At 42.3% G+C, this 12,096-nt stretch overlaps 1 protein-coding gene across 1 annotated transcript in view; it reads right to left on the reverse strand.

Moving 5' to 3' along the window:
• Positions 1 to 1,188: 1,188 nt before the first annotated feature.
• The window catches only part of SIAH3 (siah E3 ubiquitin protein ligase family member 3), a 30,917-nt gene continuing 20,009 nt past the window's right edge, over positions 1,189 to 12,096 (reverse strand). Inside the window, exon 2 of the mRNA XM_015851761.3 lies at positions 1,189 to 1,988. Coding sequence (XP_015707247.1) covers positions 1,395 to 1,988 — 594 coding nt within the window. The 3' untranslated portion in view covers positions 1,189 to 1,394. The remainder of the gene's footprint in view (positions 1,989 to 12,096) is intronic.

Consider the following 12,096-nt stretch of genomic DNA (forward strand, 5'->3'; position numbering starts at 1 on the left):
CTGAGCAGCAGCCTGCTATGAAAAGCCCAAGTGAGGCCACGAGGTGACTCAGAAGATGCATTACCAGCATTCATCGGAAATATGCAATTTGTTTTACTTCATGCACTATTCTCAGAAATTCCCAGGAGAGCAGTGGGTGGGGGAAATTAGCACCAGGGCTTTTCCCTACCTGAAGCTATCTATCTGCCTAAGGTGCCTTATGAAATGCTGAAAGCTTGTCCTTAGCTCACTTGTCTCATTCCTTGGTTTTCCAAGGGACTGAGGCAATCAGCCTCAGTCTCTGCTGCTACTTGTTGACACAACCCACCAGCTGCTTCTCAGAAAAGCATTCAGCAGCAGCAGCCAGGCTGAGCACTGGGAGATGGCCAACACCTGCCTCTGGTGCTCTCCAAGGAGACATCCAAGGGAGGATCTCCTGTGACCACTGATGTCTGCAAAGTACAATCAGCAGAAAAAGGGAATCACCTCCACACTCAAGCATATAGAAGAAAAAAATTAAGGTTCTCCATCCTGGAGGCAGATCACCTAGCAAGTCTTTTATTCCTCATCATGATAAATGAGTGAGATTTAACCATGCTCACAATAACCCCTCACTAAATGTTGTGATTGATTTAATGCAAGATGAAGCTTCCCAGGCCCTGGCTCAGCAGAGGAAGTGACTTTTCTTCTGCAGTGTTCAAAGTCCTTCTGCTGAGCTTTACCTCCCTGGGAGCTGAAGGAAGCTATGAAACCACAGACTCCCTGGGGTTTGGTTGTGACCACAATATAAAAGTTAAATCTCTGTTGCTGATGAGGAAAATAACACAGAGAGTTAAGTAAACATTTCAAAAGAAAGGTGGGAGGGAAGGCACAGGCTTCCTCTGTTAGTCTGAAGCCTTCTGCAAACCAGCCCACTTGCAGCCAGCTCACTGCAGCCCATCGGTTTCTCTGAAGCTGCTCTTGAATCAGTGATAAAGGAATCTGTTGCAAATTGAGTGGTCTTGTACCTTAGCAGAATACTTTACTTTTACCAGACATGCAGGCCTCCTTAATACCTGGTAATCAGGCAAGCAATGGGGAAAGCATGTTTTCATGGCATTCTCAAACCAAAGGATTTTGTGAGTCATCCCTGGTGCACTTTCCAGGAGAGCAGTATCATGCCAAAAGGTGCCAGTGTTGCTGAAAGGCGACAATAAATTGATCAGCCTCTTTAAAATTTCTCATAAAATTGTATTAACAAAACAGTAAATACATAACACAGAGACCGTAACCACGGGATGTTTACATAATGCCCACTGTGGACCAGTACTAAATACCATAAAAGACCTGAGACCCCCCCAGAAAGTCTGCAAGTTCTGGCTCTCACAAAGCAGTTAGAGCACCATTATTCCTCCTCCTTCTCTTCCTCGTCGCCCTCAGATTTCAGCTTCGCTGTTGTGAACTTTGCTGGTGGTTATTGCAATTCCTATTGCTAGGCTCCCATTATCAGCAAAGAGCTGAGCCAGGGAAGTGTTCAGCACAAGGCAGTCCCCATCTGAAATGACAGAGTCAATGCACTCCAGCACCGATCTCGGAGTAGCCTCCCACTTGAGGCGCCTCTGGTTCCTGTTGAGCTCGAGCCGATAGGTGAAGTTTTCAGCCTGGGTTTGCGTGCCGATCAGCATCATGGTGGCGAAGAACTGGGGATGGCCTTTGTACTTCTCCTGCTTCCTGAGAACCAGCAAAAACTGGTGGCCAAGGCAAGAGTGCATGATGATCCAGTCTGTGGGTGCGGGCAGGTGCATGTCCGTGGCCAGGAAGACAATCTCTGCCCCCTGAAGGATGTTGATGCGGTGAGTTTGCCTTAGGTGAGACACCACCACCTCCAGGTGCCCTTCCCATGGGCAGGAGAAGAGCGGACACGTGCAGGGCACCAGCTGGGGGTCGTGCACTGCTTCATGGTGTTGGCAGGGAGGGAGGCCGCCTTGCTCCGTGGATGTCTGTGCAACTGCACAACGGGTTGGTGCATACTATGAAAAGGGAGAAATCATAGAATCAGCAAGACTGGAAAAGACCTCTAAGATCACCTTGTTTGACCATCAACCCATTACCCCATGCCCACTGACCCCTGTCCCTCAGTGACACATCTACATGCTTTTTTGAGCACCTCCAGGGACAGTGACTCCACCACCTCCCTTGGTAGCTTGTGCCAGTCTCACCACTCTTTCTGAGAAGTAGTTTTGCCTAATGTCCAACTTGAGCCTCCCCTCATACAACTTAAGGCCATTCACTATCATCCTATCGGTAGTCACCTGGGAAAAGAGACTGACTTCAACCTCATTACAACCTCATTTCAAGGAGTTGCAGAGAGTGATAAATTGTAAACAATAGTAGTTGGACAAGGAACCATTGCAGATATGTAAGGTGCAGACCCCACAAACACCAATCACCTGATATCCCAACTGAAACAGCATCAGAGGGAGCCCCAAGAACTCAACACTACTGAAACCAGATTGAGATCAGAGGTGATACAAGCCTAGATCTGCACAGCAAAATATGCTGGCAGATGCCTTGTTCTCCAGGAGAAGAGAGAAACCATTCAAGCCCTGATAAGTCACCTTAAATGAAAGTGATGTATGTTTTTAAAGAGCAATTTCATTAGTTCAGGGGGGGGGGAAATCTGATTAAAAAGAAAAAAAAGCCCAACGAAACAAGGACAGCATGGGGCATTTTATATGGTTACAGCTCTTGCAGCCCAGAACAAGGAAATGAAATATGTATGGCTTTATTATGCTTTAATGAAACACACTGGCAAATACAGGCATTTCTTCTGAAATGATATGCTTTATAACACCCATAATTCGTGAAATAAAAGTCAGTTTTTATTGTATACGGTTCCTTCATTTTTTTTTTCTGGTCAGTGTATTTGTGCTTAACTGATGTACTTTCCTCCATAAATCCTAAACGGCTCTCAAGGGTGGATAGATGGTAAATTTAGAACACTTTCATGCTAAAGTTAATTTGGATTAAAGTAAGACAGCTAACTGGGAAGGCAGAGGCTCTAGCAGAATGACAGCACGTGACAACTAGGAAGCAAACTGCACTGCTTCTGTCAAGCAGACATTGGTGAATAAAAATGAGTAAGTTTTGTCCAACCAAAAGTGTGTCCACATGTAATGGTATTTGGGAAGAGTAATGGCTCTGCTGCAATAACTCCGTGCATAGGCAAACCCTCAGGCATCTGCGTGATGATCATGATTCACCCAGCCTAATTTTAAGCATTTACTTCATCCATCTGAGACAGAAACCTGGTTACCTTAGACTGTCTCTTCAGTCAATAGAGGGATGCAGCCCCTTCCACCAGCTGACTCAGACCTTAGCTGGAGTAATTCACCTCTTAAATGTGGCAGTGGCTGCTGCCAGAGAGACTAAGTCTGAGATCCAGTTTGCCTGGTCAGACCTCAATTTTAGATACTTCCCTGTAGAGGGGAGATTGTCTCCTGAGCTGTTTTGGAGATGCTTGTAAGGTGCATAAGAATTAAGAGTGTATATATAAATGCATAAATTTTGTTTCAGTGTATGTTTTCTAAAGGTTCTTATAATTCCCAATACTCGAGTCACAGTGACAACAGTCTGCTATGGGCTTATAACTTAGAGTGGTTAGGTGGGATAAGTCAAGTTTTCTATTGCCCATGCATACATTCTGCTGCTTGAAACTCTGTAATTTTGCCACCATCTTTCTTTAAAAACTAAAGAGGTTTTCTACACAGGGACAGGTAAGGGAAAGCTTAGAAATACAAAGAAATACATCTGAGGCTGGCAGGGCCCTCTGGGTCTCTCTGCTCCAAACCATGCTACAGCAGGAACTCTCAGAGCAGGATACCCAGGGCCAAGTCTGGATAGTGCATAGCTCTTCTCGAGACCCTGAGCATCACAGCGAGGCGTTTCTACATTCTCTGACATCTGATATGAAGAATGATGTACTATTTAAATTCTATTATTGAACTTTCCAGCTTTTTTCTTTGGAGAGTTATTACTTTAATAGCACTGTTCTACTTTCTTCTTTCCTCATTTTTTATTTGTTTTGCTGTATAAAATTCAGGAATATAAACTTTTCAACAAGATAATGAATTGAGGACAGATAAATGACTATCATTGTCTGGGAAATAAAGCAGGTCATTATAAACTAATCGAGGTTTGTGGCTTTAGCTGCCTACTTATCGCTCTGGGATTGCTGCAGAGGACTGGTTCACACTTAATTCTACATTAATTTTTGCATCCCATTAAGATGAAAGTTATGGTTAATTTAAACTCTTTTGGTGAAGGAAGCTCTGCAATGGCAGATCGTAAGAGCCTTTTAAAAAATCCCTGAAATGCTAATTGCCTCATAAAATGAATTCTAATCTCCCAATCTAATACAGTGGGTGTGAGCAATTACTTTCTCTCACCAAACTGTTAATGCAACATTAGTGATTATACTAATTAAAACTAATGAACTCATACTCACATGCTGATAAACCTCTCAACCACTCAACAAGTTCCAGCCTTCTATCAGTTTTATTTAACTCCTCTTTTGGAAGATGAATCTTAAATTAACCTCTTGAATAACATTCAAAATTGGGTTTTGAAATGTGAAGCTTTATAGACTGTGTATAATTCCTCTCCAAAGACTACCAGAGTCAGAGAAACTATTTCCACTGAGGCTGTAATTGAATTTAGAAATGCATTCTCCTAATTTGATAAGCATGGAGTGCATTGGTAGCTCATTGGTCTAAACTGTATGCAAGGTAAGAAAGTTGAGGTCTCTCCAAAATCATGCTGTGGCAGTCAGGTTTTTATGACACAGGAACAAGAAAAATACATTTCAGTGAGGAATTTATTCATTGTATATTGCTCCTTTCCTTCATTTATGATTTCTTGATGTGCAAATAAATGAGAATTCCCTTCATCACGTTCCATTCCTGATAAGTTCTTACAAATGGTTTCTGCAGTTCATTTGTTGGTCCAGCCTCATTCAGCTCAAGTTTGTTGAAAAGTCTAGAATTCCTGTGCCAACCACACGATCTGCTTTTATTCCCTGACTGCGCTGAGAAGAATCTTCAATATCTGATTTTTGAATTATTCAACGTTCTTGCTTCTAACTTGTGAGTTCTGTAATATTTTGATGGAAATCTTAAAAAAATAAATCCAGTCTGTGAAAAATATTTCACAGAAAAACTGGTTTTTAATGTACATTTTTGGGGATAGAACTGTAACTGCAGGGGTGTCTCTGCACTTGTTTGTCTTTCATATGGCTGTGAATTAAGCCTCTAAAACTAAAAGGTGGAACAGACATAAAACGTCTTAAAAATCTCATTGTAAATAAATAGTCTTTTATCTTCCTGGTCAATTCCAGACAAATTTAACCATGAAGTTCAAGGACTGATTTTTCACTACCTTTCTGGGCAGGTTGAGAGGTATAACCCTTTCACGTCCCCATAGAAGAGTATTTTGCCACATGGACAAGTAACATTTTCAGATAGGAGAACCTAAAGAACTGCAGTTTGAGTCCAAATATAATATCAGGCACCAGAAAGTCCACATGAGAGATTGTCTTTAGGAACAGGAGAAAAGCCTTTAGTCAGAGTGCTCTTCATTAGACAGGAGATAATCCAGTCATGAAATGCAAGCCACAGGAAAGCAGGCTCTGCTACTTACAGAACAATGTCTTTTTAATGATGTGGCTTATTACTGTGTAATTCTCTGTACATTTGGCAAAGAGCAATTTACAAATACATGGTGCTTTTCTGTTCATGGAAAATACATAAATCTGAAACTGAGACACAGTGTTTCTGAGTCCTGTCCCAGCATTTCTATAGACTTTCTACTAAAAATTCAACAAGTCGCTCCTGGTATGACTCATCTGTTCTAACTTTGACATATGAGGAGTAGGTGTCTAAGTCTGGAGTGCATCAGATCCTTTTACAACCCAAGGAGAACTCAGGAGCGCCATTCACTTCATCTTGAGAGAGACTAAAGCAATGCTTTATACATAAAAGTGGGATCATCCATCCTTAGGGCAAATTTGTATGTTTTTTTCCTTTTGATGCAGCCCAGGATACAACTGGCCTTTTGGGCTGCAAAAGCACACTGCTGGCTCATGTCCAGTTTTTCACCCACCAGGACCCCCAAGCCCTTCTCTGCAGAGTGGTTCTCAAGTTCTTCTCCCAGTCTGGAATTGCTTCAACCCAAGGGCAAACTGGCCTTGTTGAAGCTTATTAGGTTCTTACAGGCCCACTTTTCAAGCCTGTCCAGGTCCCTTTGGAAGGCATCCTTTCCTTCTGTCGTGTCAACCGTATTGCTCAGGCTGGTGTCATCAGCAGCTTTGCTGAGGGTGTTCTCGATGCCACTGTCTGCATGCCCGTGTCATTGATAAAGATGTTGAAGAGCATCAGCCCCAAGATGGAATCCTGGGGACCCCACTCATCAGGGGCCTTCACGTGGACACAGTGCCATTTACCACTTCCCTCTGGCTATGACCATCCAATCAGTTCTTTACCCACTGAATACTCCAGGCTTCAAACTCACATCTTGGGTATGCAGATTTTTGTGGATTGTGTCCAAGAAAGGGATGTAGCTCCCCTAGCTCTCCATGCTCTTAACTACAGCAAATGCTCTTGGTGGGAGCTTCACGATTCTCTTGCAACAAATTAGTAGCGAAATGTACTATTTCTTCAATTTTCTTACCATCTTCCTTCTTTTCCGTGGCTTCTGGGGGCTCTGTCTCTTCTTCTCATCTGTATGGAAAATGCTCCAATAATTTCCTAGCTCTCAGCTTCTTTCTGCCTCATAAAAGCTTCGCCACCCACTAATATCCACCTCCATGCTACTTACACCCACCACGAAGGACAGATGTTCCAAAGAACTATAAAGGTGACATGAAGAGACCAGTCAGCCTTTAATCCTCATCTTCATTTAATTTCTCTTTTGCTGGTGTGTTTTTTTTTTTTTATTTTTTTTTATTATGCTAATGAGATTTTGTAAATCTCCCAGATGAAAGAAAAGAGAAGGAAGGAAAAAAGCCCCTCAACCTATTTTGTAAAAAGCTCTACTTCTATATCTGAAATTAAGAAGCCCAAACCAGGGCTCATGTTGAGGATTTATTTAAAATTTTAATTACATAAAATCCTATTAATTATGAATGCATCAGTTGAATTTCTTAAGCGCTGAATATTAGTTGCGGCTTTGGCAGTGGATATAGCTGTTTTCCCCTCTATCAAATGACAGCGAGAAGACAACTTCAAGCTCACTCTGCTAATCTCACTTTACAACATCACCAAGCATGACTTGGTGACACAGCAAATGGTATGTGCTAATGGCTCTTCTCATGCTAATGACACACCTCCGAACATGCAGAAGATGCTGCTTTAGTCCACATCTGCTCTGCAGCACCACAATTCCTGGCATCAGAGGACCCTGAATTTTAGACAAAGTCACACATCTGCAGAGGTATTTTGTAAAAAAATAAAACAAAATAAAACAAAATAAATTGCTTTTAGTGGTCATTATATATGTACAAAAAGGAATTACAGCATTTTAAATGTGTCCTGGATGTAAAGACAGACTGTTGCCTTGTTTTTTCAAAAATCAAGGTTTTCAGAATAAACTGTCTGGTAGTTTTGAAGTGTAAGCAAAATAAATAAATGTCATGATAGTGTCATTATAATGAAATATAAGCATCTTAGCTGAGTACACCCTTTTTTAGGGACACCCAAGCATAGACATGAGCCAGGTGGAATGAGGTCATGATCTCCACCTCTCCTGCTTCAAAAAACAACTTTGGTGAACCCCTCATGTGGGATGATAACAAAATTTCCCATGTTTCAGGGTGAAGAGAGATGAACCACCTCACTAGCCCTCAGCCAGGCTGCAAATGGGTTGTGGCCATCCAGATGAATGATACCAATTTAGCTCCTTTTCTGGTTGGTTCTTATTCTGCATCTACTCTGAGATCATCTTCTGTGCTTTCTTTGAGGAATAAAATATCTTCAGTACATACAAGAACAATCAGGCACGAGTGATTCCTATGGAGTATCTGTCACAGATATTTGCTAACCAAAATATATGAAAAACGTGGAGATGAAAAAGAAGCATCTTGAGCTTTGGATGTCCAGAAGGTTGGCCAGTTCATGGAATCATAGAATCATCAAAGTTGGGGAAGACTTCTAAGATTATCTAGTCCAACCATCAACTCATCCCCACCATGACCACTAACCATGTCCCTCACTGTCACATCCACACAGCTCCTGAACACCTCCAAGGAAGCCAAAAATACCACTGTGGTATTTTAGCACTTGTACACGATGCTGGGACAATGGAACCACAGTACAGAGTACTTGATGATGCATTGCAGTGCTGCTGGATTGGGCCACGGGGTTGCCTACCCTCCTCTCTTTGGAATGGATGAATATTTTATACCTTGTTCAAAGTAGAAGTGATGCACCTAAACACTATCCCACTGGCCAGACAGGAAAAGAATTAGAAGCCAAGGCAGGTGTTATCAGCTCTTGCTCCAAAAAAGTGGCTTGTAACTGCTTCTTATTACTAGATTTCTCACAATGCAGTGCTGTGTGTGTCTGTGGGTGATGTAGTGAGTGGTCTGCATATATAAGAAGAGATAATCCAAAATGTACCATATCTGAAGATTCAATTCATCCTTTATCCACTTTGCATTTTGTATAATGCCTGTTAACAAAGTGCAAAACCATTAAAGGCTTTAATTAAAAGAAGAGTGATAAAGTAGTTCTGGGCTGCATCTGCTGTGTCTGATAGGGAAAGCAGAGTTCACAGGAGCCCTATATATGACCTGTTGATTTTTTGTTTTACATTTGCACTGAGAAAGATATTAATATGGAAAAGAGTATTAGAAAAAAGAAGAAATGATTGCCCACTGTGCTCATAAACTTGCCAGTTCAGACTGGCTCTATTAACTCATCATCCAATATTCATTTACAAGTTACTACAGTAACAGCAGGTCTCCAAGAAGAGCAGATTTGCTGCTGTCATCTTAGATAATTAGACCAAATCTACCCCTAGACAATCAAAATGCTTCCCTTCCATCAGACAACCTCCAGCTATCACAATTATATGACATTTAAATTCACTAAATTCCCTCTCAGCAACACAGCCAAGAGCACCAAAGGATGGCACATACATTGCTGGTCTGCTGTAAGGAGATGAAGGGCAGTTGCTGAGCAAACCTGCAGCCTCTGAAGGTGGGTGGGAGGGATGTGTCCAAGCCCATCTCATCCACAGAGATATGCTGGCTGAGGATTTACTCTATGGACCAAGTCACACTGTTGATGGGATCGTGCACAAAATGACTAGACCAGGTTGGTCACGGTTGGGTTCAGACTCTTCCCATTTGCAGTAAGGAAAGGGACATTTCTGTGGGAACATTTGGTTTTATATCACACATACTTCTTTTAATTTTGCACAATTCATAGCCTGTTCCTTCTTCTTCCTCCCCCTCTAATTCTCAGATAATTGTTCTAGAAGTTTTCTTTACACAGAGAGAACGCAGGTGGAGAGAAAGAACAGAAAGGGAGGCTCAGCTCAGCCAGAAAAGACAATGTTCCACCTACAGAAAGAAAATTATCTCTATTAATAGATCGATTTAAAGGGTTTTGAAATAATCATAATAAAAAATCCTTCTAAAATAACATGCATGCTTAATGAAAAGGTACCAGCTCAACATCTCTTGGATTTGGAATGCTTTGCCTACAGAAGTAGCAGAGCAGAGAAGAACTGTGCTTGGTTCTTTTCACCTTGCCCTGTCAAAATGCCTCAAATCTGAGACAAAAATTCTCCCCTGGCTTTGTGTTTCTCCTCCTGAAGCACTGTCTTTTTGAAGAATGAAACCCCTGGTATCCCCTTGATTCACCAGCACCTCAGCTCTGGCCTCTGTTGTTCACAGGGAAATTGTGAATGACCTAGATGTGAGAAACCCATCACTCATCAGGGCTACAGCTCTTGGAGGCTACTTAATTTTTGTTGATGGAAATCCCATGGTGTAGCATGTCCAGTCTACCCTCCCTTTCTTGGCTTTTGTCTCTTTGGTTCTCCATCCTATACTTAATGTCTTCAACAATTTGAGGTTGCACTGGTCAGTGAGTGGCCAGAGGTGCCCCAACAACAGCACTGGGCTGGGTTAGAGAAATAGTAGGGCAGGCAGAATTCATTTGCTTTAGTGAAGGCTGTTGTGCACCAACAAGTCTTTGTGCTCTGTCTACACAGCTTGCATCTGTCCTTAAAACTCTTTATTTCCCTCCTTTTGCCCTAAGGGCATGCAGTGATAACTCATCCTGCAGTTCCCAAATTCACAGTAAATCCATGCTAACTCAGTGTAGCATCTTTTATACACACCAGACTTCCAAGTCCTTCAAGAAGGACAGCATTTCTTAGCAGAAGAAACAATGGTAACAAGATACATTTTTATATGGGATTTATCTTGCCTAAATGTATATGCATAATGTGAAGTAATTAATCACCCCTGTGTCGAACACCCCCATCTTCAGGAAAAGATGAAACTTCTGTGTGGTACCTATAAAAGGCACTCACTTCTTTTCCTTTCCCTGAAGCAGAGCTGGGGTCATGGCCATGAAGTTGGACATCAGCCTCAAAAAGTTTCGCCACACTCAGCACAGCAGGAACACCATGAATAGGAGCTGCAGTGGTGGCAGGAGACAGCCACAGAGACTGTTTAATGGGTGATTACGAGCTGCCTATTTGCCTAATGCAGAAAATCCCTTGAGAAGATACATTTTCTTCCCGGCTAAAGGCTGAGAATCCTAATTTTCAGGCTTCTAGATTTAACAGTGAAATAAAATTAATTTATAGCTCTTGCCATTAGGAGGACAAATTTTCATCTCCATCCTCTGGGTGAGAGGCACTATAACAAATGAATGATTACTGACCCATGATACCTATTAGAGATTACAGTTGGGTCATCTCATTTGTTGTTTTAACACAAGAAATTAAGAGCCCTAGCAGAGTTGTCATGAAAATTGAATCAATAATGAGATGAGCACAGCCTTTACCAGAGGCTATGCCTGGAATTACCTGCGGGAAAAGCTCAGAGGTAACAGGACCTTGAGCTGCGGGTCTGAATTGCAGGAGCCCAGCAGGATGTTCCATTTTCACTGTCTTCTTTCCATTACTACCTAGAAGTGCAATCTACCCACCATGAATTACAGTTCATATGGACAAAGGAGCAGTTAACCACGTCCTTGCTTGGCTCTTTTGCCTCCATCACTACCTGCGGTTAAATTGCCCACCAAAGAGATTTTGAATCAAAAGGAGGTAAATAGATAGGCCTAACACCAGCTGCCTCACTAGAACCTGCACACTTAGCATGATGCTGATTGCAGACTGGCTCCTGCTACCGGGTAAGGTAGCTGATCTGCTTCAAATGTATCCTCAGTGCTGGGAAACTGTTTCAAGTCTTAAGGGAAATACCTGTACATCATACACATAGTTTGTGCTCTCATCGTCTGAGACTTGGCTCCAGCTGTACCACGGACCCTGCAGCCTGCTGGCCAACTCTGATCCAGCAGCATCGCTCCTCCCTGCAACATAGCCCAGCGCACCAGGCATCTCTCAGTGTGAAACACTGTGCCCTGGCACTGCCCCTTGTATCAAAGAAAAAAGAAGTTGTCAGAATTGTCAGAATTAGTGTCAACTTAATCAAATACTAGATAGTCATTTGCTATTTGTTTTATTTCTAATCTAACATCACACAAAAAACCTGTCCAAATACCCCTAATTCATAGATGTCTCATTAGTACTCCAATGGACAATCATAGAATCACAGAATTGTATAACATCCAAATTGGAAAGGACCCACATCATCAAGTCCAACCCCTGGCTCCTCACTGGACCACCCAGAATTCATGCCCTATGTCTGAAAGCATAGTCTAAAAGCTCATTGAATTCAAGGTGTCTGGGGCTGTGCCCACTACCCTGGGCAACCTGTCCCATGCCCACCCCGCTCTGATGAAGGAGCTTTTCCTGATATCCAGCACTCAGAACAGTATTCTACCCTTACTTTGTAGTGCTGGGTTATACCTTCCTCTCTCTGCTGAGGTTTCATCTTAGCAC

This window comes from Coturnix japonica, chromosome 1, assembly GCF_054131305.1.
Source record: "Coturnix japonica strain WE chromosome 1, WE-NBRP24, whole genome shotgun sequence".
Classification (NCBI taxonomy): domain Eukaryota; kingdom Metazoa; phylum Chordata; class Aves; order Galliformes; family Phasianidae; genus Coturnix; species Coturnix japonica.